Raw genomic sequence first — 12,924 nt, 5'->3', positions numbered from 1 at the left:
TCATCGTCTCTCGAAATACAATATCTTTCTTATTTCGCTGTCGATAGCTCGACACGTGTTCCGCAGCCATCTTGCATTTTCTCGCGCGCGTGGAATTGTGGGATCTCTCTTATGACTGGATCTAGTTTCGAGAACTCTCTCGAGTCGATTGCGATTGAACCTCGTTTCAATCTCGACTGAAACTAGGTTCAATCGAAGGAGATTGCACCAGGCGAACATAGTATAAGGCTCTAGTGTTACAGAGTATAATACGTATATTTTAATATATTTTTTAAAAGAAACAAAACCACTGAGAAACGTTACGTGTATTTAACAACGGGTTCGGAAAACTTTGAAAATGTTAACAACGGGTTCGGCCGAACCTGTGCGAACCCGCTGAATATCACCACTGGATATAGCCATCCCTCACTGCTGAGTAGTTAAAAAACTGTAAAGTACTATATTATTTTTCTGACTTTTCCAATGATTATTGACACAACTGTGTGCTGGAAATAGCCGTTCCCTAACGGGTACTTTATGCGGATTCATGTTATTGTGCCAGGCCTGAACTTTAAGCGTGCACCGAATTAAATAATGACCAAGTTTGTCAATAACAAATCAAATATTTAATAAAAGTTCTAGTAATAAACTATATACAAAATTTTAGTAAAATTCAAATAACAATTTATTCAATGAAAGTCAATAAGAATCAACCCGGCAAAACTCAAATCAATCTATTTTCTAACTTAATTCTATTCCCCTTTGGAATTTGACAAAATTTCAAAGACTTAATTTATATACAATAATTCTTATGAATTAAAGATCCTAATCGTCACCTCAATATACTAGGAATTCTTTTCCTCAACTCTCAAGACTTTCTCTAATCTTTGATCCACAAATCGAATAACTTCAAAATCGCCTTGGAACTATTTTATCCTATCGGACACCTCTCTTTCGTTTGCTGCTACGAAGCTCACCCAGCTCGTTGATAACAGAAGCTCACCTCGTCCATCTTCACTTGAGATTCGGACTTTATTCTGTGAGGTGACATCACAACTCTGAATGCGATCACTCCCCTCATTTACATACTTATTTGCTAACAATAAACTTTTTCTATTTGTCTGGCAGCCTATTTTCTGACAATACTCGCTAACCTTTTACATTATTCTTTTTGACAATTTTCGGGATGTTTTTATTCTTTAAGGTTTAGCGAGTCCCTAAGTTGTGCTTGTGGGGTCTCCCTCCCTTTTTTCTCGGTGCGGACTTACTTTTTTCCGCTCGGGAGCGCAAGGGTGCGCGAGTTTTTTCTACGGCGCTTTTCTCTCATTGGTGAGTTAGTTTCTCTTCTATTTTTAAGTTTCTAAGGTGAATGGTGAGGAAACCTTCATACTAACAAAATTAAGCTTCAAACAAAAATATAATAAAAAGTAAAATAAAAGTAAATAAAAATAATGCTCGGACTTGGTTCCTTACAACACTTTCAGTTTGTTCAGGGTCCAGTCCCGGTATTCAGTTTGACTACTTTGACTGGACCCTGACCAAGTGAAAATGGATAGCTTTCCCTGATGAGTCAAGATTTTTGCTTTACCTAGCAGATGAATGGTGATATATTTGGCATCAATCTGCAGAAAACAAACTCACAGAAACAGTTGATGGCACAAAGCAGGCTGGTTGGGGTGCAGTGTTTTCATGGCATGGTTTGTGTCCCTTGATAGCTTTAAATGGTAACATAAATGCAAATAGTTCTCAATTGTTGACATTCACATTTATCATACATGTTTATTTTTCTTGAAAGTGATAGCATCTACCAGCAAGACAATACTAATTGCCATACAGCTACAGTCCATGAATGGTTTGAGGAACATGTCACCAATTCAAGCTACTACCCTGGCTACCCAATTCCCCAGATCAAACTATCTATGGGAGCACCTCAATTGAATGATGAATGGATGATCCTCCAAGGAATCTGAACCAACTCTGGAATGCACTGAAGTCTGCTTGGACACAGATACCTGTTGACACTTACCAGCACTTTATTGAGTCCATTTTATGTTATCTGAGTTCTGTATGTGCTGCCCAAGGCACATACTTTGGCTACTAAGTAGATGGTCATAATAATGTTGCTCAACCATGTATATTAACACACTAATAATATAAAATACATGTTTACATGTGATAAGCTAATTTCACAACAACAGAAATACTTTTGCTCATAACATACCTTTTCTTTTATGCACCTACCTGCTGGAGCTAAACTGAAAGAATGAAGGGTATATGGTCATGCATTGTAAGGGAGTAAAACTACATAAGATGAGAGATTGCCAGAACATATAGACTTTATGGCTCCTCTACAGACATACTGCACCATTTTGGATGGAAAGTGTTAATACATCCTGCATATATGTAGTCCCAATCTTAGTCCCTATGACTTCTACAGTTTTGGACCTCTTGAAAAGCATCAGAAAGGATGTTTATTCTTGTAAGATGAGCAATTCAAGATACAGTTAGAATGTGGTTCTTCCAGCAGCCAGTCCAGTTCTTTGAGGATGGCATTTGTCAGCTTGTTAAACATTGGGATAAATATCTCAATTCTTGAGGAGACTTCCTTTGAATAAATACATTTATTATTGTTATGTTTTATAACTTGATTCTCATTTTCATTTGAATATCCTTTATAGTTTCAAAGGGATTTTTCAAAATTTTTCCGCGGGGGGAAAGGATTAAGGCTTAACCTGAAGAATGGCTTGTACTGTACTATTTTAGATGCAATTTTTTGTTTTTAACTATGTTTTAGTAGTGTACGCCATGAAAATACACACTAAGAAGGGATTTTTGGAAATTCCCTCTGCAGGGGACAGGGAAAGGATTAAAGCTTAACCTGAAGAATGGCTTCTACTGTACTATTTTAGATGCAATTTTTTGTTTTTAACTATGTTTAGTTTTAATTAAGTTCTTAGGTATATTAAATTGATAACATTTCAGACATTGTTATAAATATTTTTATATATTTTGATTTTTTAACCAAATGTTCGAACTGTTTTAAATTTGAATTTGTTATTGCATATTGGTTCGATTATAGAACGATTGTAAACGTTCCAGAAAATTGATCAAATTGAAAACAGTTAATTTGATTCTCATCATTCTCAGTGGTAGGTGTTATATAACAATTACTATGATTGTTGAAATACTGAATATAAATGGGGTTTGCTTGCAAAGTCGCAGGTAACAACTAGTGTTTTTATATAATTAATTCAATAAAAGATCTAACAGTTAAATTGCTATTTGATTTTAAATAAGAACAGGCTTGTTTTGTTCTATATATGTATGATAGTAATTTAATTTTTTCTTTACAGTTTTTCAGCAATACTCTGATTCTAAATAAGAAATCTAAAACGAATATAAGTGGTCATCTGTATGATTTAATATATGAACTAAATACAATCTGTCCAAGTATGATGGTATCAGTTCTTCCACAACTGGAATTTAAATTAAAGGTAATTCATTTTTAAATTTTTCTACTTACACATATTCTAATTTGTCTTTTAGAATTAATATCACCTAAAGAATTTTAAACAAACCATTGTTTAATCAATTTAAATGTATTTTTCTAAAGTATAATTTTTTTGTTTTTATATTTTTCAATATATTTATTTTGTTTGTACAAAATAAAGAAATAATTTTTAATGATACAATAGCCACGATTATTATTATAAAAATTTTTGTTAGGGTTAACATCAACGAAAATTCAACACGAAGCGACATGCAATGGAGAAAAATTTAAACATGGGATTTATTAATATACTATTATTGGGATACACTAATATACTATATTAATAATGTATTTTTTCATACATAATTGGTTATCCGAAAAATCAATTTTCTGAACAACCCCAGTCCTCAATTGATTTGGATAATTGACGCTCTACTGTATTTTTAATTAATTTAATTTAAAATGTATGCTCTCCACTTCAAATTAGTAGTGTCTTATCCCTGCTATCTATACTTTCCTGCTAGCAATAGAGTCCTGCTAGTCATTTATCTTGGGAAAATTTTTGAATTGATATAATTGACTTCCAGTGCAAAATGAATGTTCATATATTTGGGTGCAAGTCAGAAGTTCATATAGTCAAGTGCAAACTGGAAGTTCATATAATAGGGGCTGCCTGCCCCTAAGCTTCCCATATCTGGTCTTGACTTTATTGTCTATCTAACTCCATTTTTGAGATTAAGGAAGGACAGACAGACAGTGGGAATTTATAAATCTGCAATTTTTTCAAATTGCAGCTCAATAAAATAACTTGGAAATCTCCAGCAGTTTTTGATATGTTTCATTAAAACTTTATGCACTTTTCAAAATTAATATTGATTTTTTTATTTTCAATTTTTTATTAAAAGAATTTTCACATTTTTAAATATGATTAGTATTTAAATGAAAAAATTGTTATTGATTTTTAATTTTAGTTTTATTTCTATTTCAGTTTATGTTTATAAAGAATAAATATTTTAATATTTGATGCTTATAAGAAAAATTTAACTTTGTTTAAAAATTTTATTTTGTCAAAAAAATAGTAATTTAACAATTATAATTTAGGAAATGTATTAATAAAATTATGTAATTAAATATTTTATTTAATAGGGAAGTGATGAAAAGGCAAGACTAGACTCAACTAAATTACTTGCACGAATGTTTTCTGATAAAAATTCAGAATTAGCATTAGAAAATAAATCTTTATGGAAATGTTTTCTTGGAAGGTAAAGTATTATGTATAATTATGAAGTTATTTTTTTTATTTTTAGTTTTAGTATTTTAATGTAGACTTATTTAAATAAGTATTATTTTTATCATTAAAAAAGAATGACTTAATATTAGGTTCTAAAGGTGAAATTTATACATTTTGAAAGAAAATCTTTATTGACAATTAACTCAACAATGATTACAGTTCAGTCTTGTAGATAATCACCATTAATATGAATCACTTCAAACTTTTTCTGAGGTTTTTCTTTGAAGAAAGTTTCAAGCATTGGGTAGTGTCATTAAACTGCATAGTGGCAGTCTAGTTCTGCAGGATGTAAAATAGATGGTAGTTGATGCCAGGTCTTGATTTGATAAGGTGGCTGAGGCAGAACCTCCCAACACAGACTGGCCAGCTTCTTTAAGGTCAACTTTACTTTCTATGCTGGCATGTTGTCATGGTGGTATCAGACTTTGTCAATTTTTAGTGTATAAGAATACTTAAGTTGTTATGCTAATTCTCTGGTGGTCAGCTGTGGATTATTGTCTACAAGGAGAACAAGCTGTTGCAGGAGAATGTCATCATCATTGGTAGAATTGCTGCCTAGATGGATTCATCTTGAAGCAAGAAATTTCTATTCCTGAATTTCTTGAACCAGTTGTAGTGGTTCTGCCTGTTGACTGTGTCCATACCAAATGCCTTGAAGATGAGATTGAGTCTTCATTGCATTATGGCAACTTTTGAAGTGATAAAGCAACAACATGTGGATGTGTTCTTTTGAAAGTTTCATATTAGCAGACATTGATGATTCATCTATTTGTGATGAAATATATGATGAAATTTTCCCTAGTTACTCTACTTATTGTAATATAATCAAGATTATGTTACAATAAATATATTTTTATTAGAAATGGTGTGTTTTTCTTCCCTCAGTATAACAAGTCTTAGTTTATAAGAACGTCCAAAGTGGACACAAATATATTATAAGTAATTAAGGACAAGAAGCACATATCAACAAGGAGGTCTTTGGTTTGCTTTGAAGATAAACAAAGGAAAAAGGTTTCACTATGTTTCAAACTAGAACTTTTTCTTTGGTAATTCAAATGACTCAAAATAAAAATACTTATTTAACTAACAAATCAGAAGACTAGTTGCTCTCTGTGTTGTGGCACTCTTGAAAGAAAATTGGTTGTGAAGCAGTTAATTCAGAAAAGCATATCAGCTTTCTCAAATAAGCATGAAATTAAATTGATGAGAATCAAGTATCTCCCATGTCAAGTTGCACAGAAATCACTTCATTCATGTCAAAAAAATAATATAGACAGTGTCATTAAAAAGTTATCTATCTAAAGTGGTGTAAGCATATCAAATGATAGCAAACACTTCTGTATGAAATATTATGAAAACAGCTATCAAATATTATTTAATAACTTTCACTAAATATCACTATTAATTCCAATAATATCAGTTTTAGATTTATTAGTAAATCAAATTTCAAATAGATCTTAAAGTAAAATAATTTATTCCGAATGCTAATTAATACATTTGGGTTGCAAAATCTGGAAATGCTTTTCAAAGTTAAATTGAGGTAACATTTTTCAAAAGCTTATTTAACATATATCCACTTACTTCACTCATCTAAATAAGAAAGATAATATACAAAATTAAGACTAAAATGTAATTGCTTGTTATATTTGAGTATGTTTTATCTATAAAAAATCTTGATTTAATTAAATTGTCTATCAAAAATGCATGATTCAGTTATATTACTTTATAGTAATTTTATAATTTACTTTTATTTTTTGATAATTTTATAATTTACTTTTATATTTACTAAAATATATTATTTAATAATTATAATGAATTTAATTATTTTTTAATGTTTTAAAATTATGTAGGACAAATACATATAATAAAATATATAATAATAATTTCATTTTAGGTTTAATGATATCAGTGTGCAAGTAAGAGTAAGATGTGTACAGTATTCCATGCATTTTCTTCTCAATCATCCAGAATTAAGGGATGATATTACAGGTAAAACAGTTTAGTTTGCATGTTTTTAGTCTTGGTTTTATTAAAAGTAATTTTATTCATTGCTTTAACTTGAATAAATTTAATGGAATTGCTTAATTTTAATAGACACTTGCAAATAAATAAAGTGTAATGAATTGCAATTATTACAAAAAATTGATTTAATTTTGTTATATTTTAATAGACTTTAAATAAAATTTATTTTATAAATGGATGAAATATATTTGATGTGTTTCTAATAATTATTAGACTACATATATTTGATATTAATTATAGCATATTACTGTATGTAAAAATATGATGAATATTTAAATATATGTAGTAAGTACAATAGTTTATTTTTATTCTGTTTTTTTACATAGATTGCTATTGTTATTGAGTATTTTTTTCCATTGATAATGCCTATACAGTCGATGAGAAAGAATAACCTCAAGAATAGAGATACTTTAATTCTAATCATTTTGTATTTGTGAAAATTTAGATGAAATAACTTTTTATATTTTACCAAATTAAAATATATATGATTTTGTTTTTTGTTACCTTCATTTGTTTTCTGTTGTGAAGAATCCTCCAGTTCTTTTTTGTTTAATAGTCAAGTATAAAAACAACTTAAGAATTTATTTACAGTTTATATACAGTCTTGCCAAAGCAAACATTAATATAGATTTTACAATGTTTTCTCAGTAATGTTTGGGCAAAGCAAAGTTATTTCTGGAAAGGAATCAGGAAACTCAACATTCTTACTTTAGGAACATTCCATCTCCTTGATTTGTCTTTAAATCAAGACATTGATCAATTAATTTCTTGTCATTGTAGTTAAACTGTGACATTTTTGTATTCTATCCATCTAAGTTTATACCAAGCTTTTCAACTTCTCTGATGCTGAAATCCATAAATCTAGTTTTTTGTTTCTAGAGTAAATCCTACATTCTCAGTAGAGTAAATTCTTTTTTCTCAGAGTAGATTGACTCCACTAATCTGAGGCTAAAAATACATACAATATCAACTTTCTTTTACATCTTCTTATCATTCTTTCAATTTAACAAAAACAAACTCTGATTTGAAATCTCTAATCTTCAAATTGCATTGTAATACACTATTCTAAAGTCTATATTGCACTTTATGAAATTGTTCTTAAATAGTCTGTTTCAAAAATTAAATATCGTTTTAGATTTGTTATTGCAGACTTCTAACAGTTATATAAAGTGATTATTTGTGCATTATGAACTGATTTGCTATCATCTGTTTTTCTGTTATTTGAAGTTATGATGTGTTTTTCTTTTATTTATTTTTGTACTTAGAGCTGAATATATTTGAAAAAAAATGAGCAGTTAACAAATAATTATTATAACAAATAATAGTTACAAATTTTTTTTAAACTAGTAGATGCAAGAATGAACATAAATAAAATTTATAAAAAATATTTAATGTAACTAATATAGCTTTGGTCTCAGATTAAAATCATTCATTTAAATGTTTTGCATTATATATTATAAAAGTTTATAACAAGCTGTTTTTAAACTTTTAAATAAGTACAATAGTACAAATTGATTAAATGTAGAATAATAATAGTGTATCAAATGATTATAAGAAATAATGAACATTATTTATTTAACTATTGTCTGGCAACAAAGAATATTTTAAAATATTCTTTGTTGTCAGACTGCATCTAAATATTTGTTATCAGAAATTATACTTGAAATGTATATGAACACAAATCTTCTATTCTGAATACTGGTATTTTGTATATGAACATCAACTCAAAAACATGATGTACAGTAAGACCACGCTTAACGCTGCCTCGCTTAACACTGATTCAATATAACGCGGTCTGCTTGATGCCTAAAAAATGCTCAAAATTTATGCTGATTCAAAATAACGCAGCATTTCATTAATTTGTACGTAATATGATTATTTGTGAACACAAACCAATCAGCAAAAGGTGGCAAAAAGGTGTACTTTCTTTAAATCTATGTTTGTTTTGTGCAATTTTGGAAAAAATATAACATTATGGATGCCATAGGAAATAGCAACTTGGCTTGGCAAGAATTAACTGATAAATGCATGAACAGAGTGTGGAAGAAGTTATGGCTGAAGGTATCTAAGAATTGTCATCGTGAAGAGCCTATTGCTGTATCGTTAGGTTGAAAAAATTGTCAACTTATTGATACAAGAGATGTAGACAAGCAGGATATTGGGGAGTTACTGCAGATTTCTGGTAAGAGCCTTACCAACGATGACTTCAAGAACTGGCAGAACAGGGAATTTGTGTAGAACTGGAAAACAGAGATTTTGAAAACGAAGAACCCGAAGAACTTGCTACAGGTTTCTTTAGTAAAAGTTTGGTAACGATAACCGAAATCATTGATCAAATTGTAGCGAATGATCTAGATTTTGAAAGGAGTGCAAAAGCAAAATGAGGCATTTTGGATGCAATCTTCTGCTACCGACATTTGCTTAAGGAGAGAAAAAAGTGACAAATGAAACTTCACGACTTTATTGCAAAAGAACGAGAATTTTAGAAGAATCAGTACCTTCATCACAAAAAATGAACTAATTAATATATTATTATACATTTCTGTGTGCATTTGTCTGTGTGTTATTTAACACATATTATTATACAGATTAATACAAAAATAACTTAAAATTAAAGTAAAATTTGTTGATTTTTGGTCGCGTATTCCCCTATCCCTATTTACTCTATGTTAAAATGACGTCGTTTAACGTTGTTTTGCTTAGAACTTTGTTGTCTAGGAATGCATCACCCTCATTAAGTGGGTTCTTACTGTATTTCTAATATGGTTTCTGGGTGTATAGAAGTTTGCATTTGAGTGCTATTATTATTATATATTTGTATGACATATACAACTAGATCTAAGTGATAATTACTTTTATATATTACAATTAAATTATGTAAATATATTNTGTGTTATTTAACACATATTATTATACAGATTAATATAAAAATAACTTAAAATTAAAGTTTTTTTTTTTCGGTTGCGTGTTCCCCTATCCCTATTTACTCTATGTTAAAATGGTCTCATTTAACACTGTTTCGCTTAGCACTTTGTCGTCTAGGAATGCATCCCCCGCGTTAAGTGGGGTCTTACTGTATAGTTAAAGCCAAGCAAACAGCTGAATTATCTGCCTACTTGTAGACAAATTATTTAGTATTTACATAATTACATAGTAATATTATAGCACAATAATTTGGTAGTTTGTTTGGCTTTATACTTGAAATTTTTCAAGTATTCCAAGAATAAAAAAAAATTTTTTTTGTTTAATATTTTATAGAATAAGTTAATTGTTAATAATAGTTTAGAGTTTAATAATTATTATATATAATACATACAGTTTGTCTAGAAAGTTCCAGAAATTATTTTTTCTTTTAATTATTATATACACCATCACTTGTGTAACACATGAATTGTTTCTTATAAAACCTAAGTAAGCAATTCTTATTTTTTAGCTGGTTTTTCTTCAACTGTTGTGAACATTACATGCTTTCTTGTGCTATAATTTTGATCTTATACTTTAGAAGATGGAACAAAGTTCCAACATTAAGTTTTGCTTTAATTGTGGGAAATCTGCATCAGAAATGTATAAACTGATAGAAATAAGCCTACAGTAAATTAGGGTTTCCTGTGCAACTTTCTTAATTTTTGCCAGTCTTTTAGTCAAACTGATCTGATTTCAGTAATCTGGTTTTCAATCATTGCTGCATGTGTTTCTCAAAATTACATAAATTGGTGCTTGTGAGACCATCTATTTTTAAAGTTTTGATTTGATTTACTCCCAGTACTATTCGGAGCTCATTAAGAAGTAAGTTTGATAAAAGATGCTTAGCTAAGAAATAAGCATTACACATTGCTGACAATGTGGTTTCATGAATTTTTGAAAAAGAAATTACAAGAACTTTGTTTATATTTTGTGGTTTTTTTTTTTTAAACAACAAGAAAGCTGTATGCTTTGTTATGTCTTTGTCACTTTCATGTTTAATTACATTTTCCTTTAAGATCATGCATCCTCTTGTGAAACTGTTTTCCAGCTTTGCTTTCTGACAGATCGTGAAAAACATTGCTTTCTTTTTTGCATTAAAAATTAGTCATGGCCTATGTATAGTTTATTTATTTCTGAAGTGCTAGACTGTGAAAGAGTTATGGAATATGGGGAAGAGTTTTGTTCTGAACTTGAGTAGGCTTTGCTGACCCTACAACAGGAAATGGTTTTGTTATAAATGTAACATTTCTGATTTCTATCAGCCTGCACCTACATAACTTATTCAGTTTTAGGGAAGCAGACTTATGCTAACTCTCAATAATTCAGATAATTGAGTTTCAGATGTAGATTTAGGAAATGGATTTTTTGAGTTTTTTGGGAAACAGTGTGTCAAGAATAGGTCTGTGCCAGTAAAGAAAAGACCTAATTAAATTTAGAGATCTTTTAATTGTAAATATTATATGTGTAAGATAAGAATTAAGGACAATGCGGTGTATTAATAGTCCAACATATATTTATAGGTATAGTGTATAATATGCATCAATTAAAGAACAATTTTATTTCACTGTCTTTTATATGAAGGTTCCTATTTTGAAGAGAGAAAAGATTCTTGTTTTGGACAGGATCAAGAGGTTCATACAATAGTGACTAACAGGATTTGACATAAAACTTTTCTGTTGGCACATGGCACATGTAACCTACATTAAGCAAATAGTAATAGAATGCAAATTAACCTACCTTGATTGTGATCTTTCTTGCTATGAGATGTGTGGCTATGTTGCATTTTGCTTTGTATTGTCATTGTCTAGTTTCCATTTACACAGAACTAGGTCATCAGATTTTCCTTTAAATACACAAGAAATGCAAGTGTTGAGAGTGGTAAGGTTACTAAATTAAGGTAAGACATATTCCCGAAATTTCTTGCATCTTTTTCATTGTCAGGTGAATGTGTCATGTATAGCACTGTTGGTCTTTTGTAAGAGTTAATTTTAAAGTTACATAATGGGAGGTTGTAGTTACCAAATTGTGTTAATTTGTTATCACAGAATGTTTATTTGCATTTATTGTCTCTCTTGAAGCCACTGCTTGATGTAAAATATAGCTTATTAATTATTATAGAGACGAATGGACATAAACCAATCATCCAGCCTTTTTTGAACTAATGATATTATACAAAAAAACTAAAATATTTTAATTATATAAATGTTTATATGGCTACAATTCACTCAAGTATGTTTGTATGAAAATCAATTAAAGAAGTGAAAGACAGTTCTGTAGACAGGATTTAAAGTTCTGTAGACAGAACTTTAGATTGGAATAAAATATTTAATTAATCTGTATTTATTATAAGAACATTGTTCTTACTTAATTGTGTTAACATGAAATTATTAGGTCACTGTGATGGTTGTGTGCAAGACCTGTCTATATGTAACAGTAGCAACAGTTATCGTGTAAATTTAAGTGATATGCCAAGATACAAACTGCAGGCATAATGGACGTTGTTATACTTTTCTGAAAATTTGATTTATTTAGGCAAATGTTATAAAAAAACTCGTCAAAAACTGTTGGTCTGTTTGTTCTACGATCCATTATGTATACTGTCTGTATAAATGCAATTGTCGCATATTGAACTTTTAAGTTGACTGAGGAGGGGCTGGAGCCCAAAATGCACCTTGTAATTAGTGTCCCAACCTAATAAAAGATGAATAATCTGCCAAGTGTTTAAAAAGTGTCACTACATTGTGTCTATGAAAAGTAAAAGGAAATAAAAAAACATGGTTTCATTGGAATAAAAAATGAAATTATTAATTTATATAACATTTTCTATTTGGATTTTTATATTTGTCATTTTTCATAAAAATTATTTAAAAGATAACAGTAATACAATCGACCCCCCTATAATTACGGTCCCAATAATTACGATTCCTATAAAACTGCAAAAAAATTGTGACGGTATCCGTAAAAAACAGTAAAAAACAGTAAAAAACCCCCTATAATTACGTTAAACGTCATCGGGCAGCCGAACTACTTTCCCACCGTCCGTAGTGCCACGCTACGGAGAGATTTCTATCGTCTGGACAGTATTATATAAATTATATATAAATTAGGTACTGTACATATAATTATATATTAATTATATATAAATTAGGTACTGTATATATAATTATATATTAACTTA

At 29.5% G+C, this 12,924-nt stretch overlaps 1 protein-coding gene across 1 annotated transcript in view; it reads left to right on the top strand.

The window, feature by feature from the left end:
• Positions 1–12,924, top strand: part of LOC111630696 (sister chromatid cohesion protein PDS5 homolog B-like) — a 95,542-nt gene that overhangs the window by 58,745 nt on the left and 23,873 nt on the right. Inside the window, exons 8-10 of the mRNA XM_023374840.1 lie at positions 3,333–3,473; positions 4,616–4,731; positions 6,655–6,749. Of these exons, the coding sequence (XP_023230608.1) occupies positions 3,333–3,473; positions 4,616–4,731; positions 6,655–6,749 (352 nt within the window). The remainder of the gene's footprint in view (positions 1–3,332; positions 3,474–4,615; positions 4,732–6,654; positions 6,750–12,924) is intronic.

Source organism: Centruroides sculpturatus, unplaced genomic scaffold (genome assembly GCF_000671375.1).
Source record: "Centruroides sculpturatus isolate CEXI.00-Female unplaced genomic scaffold, Cexi_2.0 scaffold376, whole genome shotgun sequence".
Lineage (NCBI taxonomy): Eukaryota > Metazoa > Arthropoda > Arachnida > Scorpiones > Buthidae > Centruroides > Centruroides sculpturatus.
Note: the sequence above shows the minus strand (reverse complement) of the source record. Positions and strands in the feature narration are given on the sequence as shown.